We start from the raw sequence: 3915 nt of genomic DNA, 5'->3' as shown, positions 1-3915 counted from the left end.
CTACGGAAATAACTCATAAATAATCGAACAGTTGACACTCAGTGTTGAACAGGAAGTCCAAAAGAATCGACACAGAGATATGCCACTGGGTTATTAAAAATTTCCAGGGGCTTATTCGAACTTTTCTAGAGAGAAACTGTCAACACCTGGAGCTTATTATAACTCAAATTGCCACCGCCTTACCTGAATTTATTTTGCAATGACAGTTTTAAATAAATGTGTTCTTTTAAGCAAAAACATGGTTGATTATCAAACTGAGTTTTACATTTTACCGAATGGTTGATTTTCTTCACTTTGAAAATTTAACGTCCGTTTAGTTGAATTGTACTTGTTCGAAGTTTTATAGAAATTAGTGAATAGACGACAGAATATTGCCCTTTAAATGTGCTTTTTTTTTATCTAGACACCCCATATTTGTCAACTTTCCGAAGTACTACTTTTGCCTAAGCCCAGGGTACCGAGTGCCAATTTCTGGATAGTGTTTTAAAATATTTTTTTTAACCTGTGGGCTTCCCAAAAATCTAATCTCACTGTCTGGGGGTTTTCACCTCATTTTGCATCTAAGGTTCCCTGGAAAACCTGACCGAACAGCTGGTCGCCATCGCTAGTGGCCAAGAGTTGGGTGATATGCTGCTGACCGTGTCCGCTGATCTGAGGCTCGCTCGCTGGAGTCTACATGACGGGGGGCTAATGTGGAGCAAGAAATTGCCGCGCGAAGGCAATGAGGTTCAGGCTCTTGTGTCTGTCTATTACGACCAGGCGGCACTGGTGGTGGCAAAATTCACAGGGAGGCAGACTGTCACTTTGATGGTGCGTTGTGCTTGAGAGTATCTGAATTCAGTCCATTTTAAAGCCATTTTGGCGACTTTAAGAAACTGAATGCCCTAGCGGCCACCTTATCGAATTAACCAAAAAGAAAAAGTGTATTGCCCTTTAACAAATAACACAAAATTATGGTTCTGCGAATTAGACAATGCCTTATTAGCAATGGAGATATTGCGGACTGTATAAACTATTTTCCTCAATGTTGTTTTATAATACAGTTTTTTTCTTTCTGTCTGTGCGTCCGTCTGGTTTGCTCTTCTCAATCAGCCTCTTTATCTTTATCTTCTTTCTTCTCTCTGTTTCAGTCTTCGCTCTCAATAGCAAGACAAAATCAATGACACACTCCTTTTTTTAAACTTCATAGAAATTAGATGAGAGACAAAATTATTTCAACACGAATCTCACCTTGTGCATGCCAAGGACACATTTAGCAGCCGTGAAGAGAGATGCAAAGGAAGGGAACTGTTCCGTTCACTAACATGTCATTCTGGGCAAAAGTATCATAGATTCAGTTTCTTTATACAATTTAGGAAAAAGGCATGTGCTCACCTTTTCCGTAAATCTGTCTTCATTGGTCTCAAACGTGTCGATTCCTCTGGTTCTGATTTCGTTTTACGTCACACGATATCATTTTAATTGATCTGCTGTACTGACGTGTGTTAATTTCACCCGTTCATTTTTCTAAGTTCCTCTTTCAGCGTATGAGTGTCTTGGAGAACTTTCCCAGATTTAGTTAAGAAACGTTATTGTTGCCCAAGTGGCAGACTACATGATTTGTTCTAAAAGGCCTCAAGGGAGAGTTTCGATTCAGAATTGTCCAGAAAAATGACAAGAATCTGATATCAAAACAGAAACGTGAAGCCCTGGAATCGGTACGTTATTGCTCTGTCTTAGAGGTTATTTGCTGGCAAAGTGGAGGAGAGTTGTATGAAGGTGAATGTTACTTGCGTGCTTATGTAAGAGGGTGTGTGTGTGCGTGTGGGTGTGTGTGTATATTTGTGTGTATGTGTGTGTGTATGTGTATGTGTGTGTGTGTGTGTGTGTATGTGTGTGTGTGTGTGTGTGTGTGTGTGTGTGTGTGTGTGTCTGCGTGTACGAGTGTGTGTTCATGAGTGCGCGTGTTTGTGTGAAGACATTTTTCCTATTACTTCCAGTTGGTTATCCATTCTATAAAAACGGCATTGTTTCCTAGGTGATATATACTGGAGAGGGACAGACCAAAACGATGATCCGTCGTGACGTCACAGCATACTGGATATCACGTGACAACACAAAGATCATCATGATGTGTGAGCAGCCGCAAATCGAAGGTATGGTGTCATAAATTCAGTATAGATTTTAGTTAGCCCAGACTCAAAATGTACGTTTTCGTTTTTCAGATTGTTAGAATAGGCGACCACTTTTAGTTCTGTGGAAATAGAGGTTAGCTTTCGTTTTCTTTTCTCCATTGCCTTTTTTGCTTTCTTACTTGTCCAGATCTTTATAAGAATCCACTCTTTAAAGGTGTAAAACTTCCTTACTCAAGTACCTCATATCAAAGGCACATTTAGCGCCCGTACTTACGCTTCAACTTGTCGATTTAGATATCAAGTTAATTTCGGTTTCTAAATTTTTGTTTTTTAAAAATAGTCTGCCTACCGTAACTTTCAACAAACCATTTTCTATTCTAATCTATGTCGTGTATACGAATACAATGCGGCTGTTTTACTGGAGATGTATTGATTTTTTCCCTCAAGAATGATTTTTTTCGTCCTTTTGATTAATAGTTCTTCATATTTTAAAACGCCCTTTTGTGAATAAATTCACAGATAAGCGCTTGTTTCTGTGGGACTTGATCAACGGGCAGGAAGAGACATGGCAGTTCAGCAACCTTCAAAAGTTAGGTGACGATGCTTCACAGCAATGTCCTTTCTTCGCTGCATTTTCTCCCAGCCTCAACCAGTGTATCCGTGTAGACGTTCCCCCACCTGAAAGCACTACCACTCACTCACCTCACCCATCTGGCTTTGATGGTAGACGATCACAGGGGTCTGTGAATTCAAATCGCCCTGTCGGAAATGAAGGAGATTCCCCTTTTGCTGTTGATGGCCAGTTGAATGAAAGCTTCGATGCTGTAGAGAATGACAGATTTACTTCAGAAGACGCCAGATCACCTGCAAATAACTCTAAACAGCCAATTAGTGTTGAGTCTAATGTTGGCCCAGCAGCGGCTGCCGACAGTTCACGCGGCAGTAGATGTCCTTCTCGGGTGTCGGAGACGCCTCAACCAAGACCTGGCTCTGGCGATCAGAATAAATCAGTTTTTGGTGATGACGATGGCTTGATAGAAAAAGAGATCGAGAGGAAGACGACAATCCATTGGAGTAAAGGAAAAATGGACCCGAAACCGGAACAAGAGACGCTGATGGTGCCACGATTTGATAAGTTAGGAAGGAGAAACTCCTGGTCCATAACGTCGAGAGCTGGTTTTGGCAGTAGGTCAAGGATACCCGTAGAGTACTTCCCCAGGCGAGCAAGCCTTCATATTGATGGAAGCGGCAAACTCGTGCCTGAGAACATCAAGACCAATGGTGGAGATTCCCCTGATGACGTCACCGAGACTGAACCGACTGAAGCAAACTTCACACTACTCGTCACCATGTCGACCATCAGCTTTGTCAGCGACGAGCATGTCCTTGTGGGTACCACAACAGGCCACGTTCTGGTGCTGAAAATAAATTCGTTCAATACTTTCTGTGTTCTGGGAGTGAACGAAGACCCACTCTTGCTGCCTGCAGACAAGAACAACATCACATTGAGAAGAATCTCACCACCCCATGAAGCAGCTGTGACCTATGTGGCGTCCTCCACAGACGGTTCGTCTTTGGTCAGTGCAGACAACAGCTCCATCTGTCTCTGGGATGTGGCTACTCGTATGCTCAAAATGGAGATACGCCTAGACCCCGGCCAGCAGGTACTGTGATCCCGACAAGGGCTGTTTATGGGTGATACTGTCGTGTTTTCTTCCATATGGTGCTTTTTCTGAGTGTAACTGTCTTTGCCTTCATCTAACAACGCCTCCCCATCCCTGCAGCATCCCCCCCCCTATCC

The 3915-nt window shown here is 42.6% G+C and overlaps 1 protein-coding gene across 1 annotated transcript in view; it reads left to right on the top strand.

The window, feature by feature from the left end:
* LOC101854180 overlaps window positions 1-3915 on the top strand; it is a gene marked incomplete at its 5' end in the record, with an annotated part of 29755 nt that overhangs the window by 19002 nt on the left and 6838 nt on the right. Inside the window, 3 exon segments of the mRNA XM_013084843.2 lie at window positions 566-810; window positions 2018-2135; window positions 2634-3778. Of these exon segments, the coding sequence (XP_012940297.2) occupies window positions 566-810; window positions 2018-2135; window positions 2634-3778 (1508 nt within the window).

This window comes from Aplysia californica, unplaced genomic scaffold, assembly GCF_000002075.1.
Source record: "Aplysia californica isolate F4 #8 unplaced genomic scaffold, AplCal3.0 scaffold00321, whole genome shotgun sequence".
Lineage (NCBI taxonomy): Eukaryota > Metazoa > Mollusca > Gastropoda > Aplysiida > Aplysiidae > Aplysia > Aplysia californica.
Note: the sequence above shows the minus strand (reverse complement) of the source record. Positions and strands in the feature narration are given on the sequence as shown.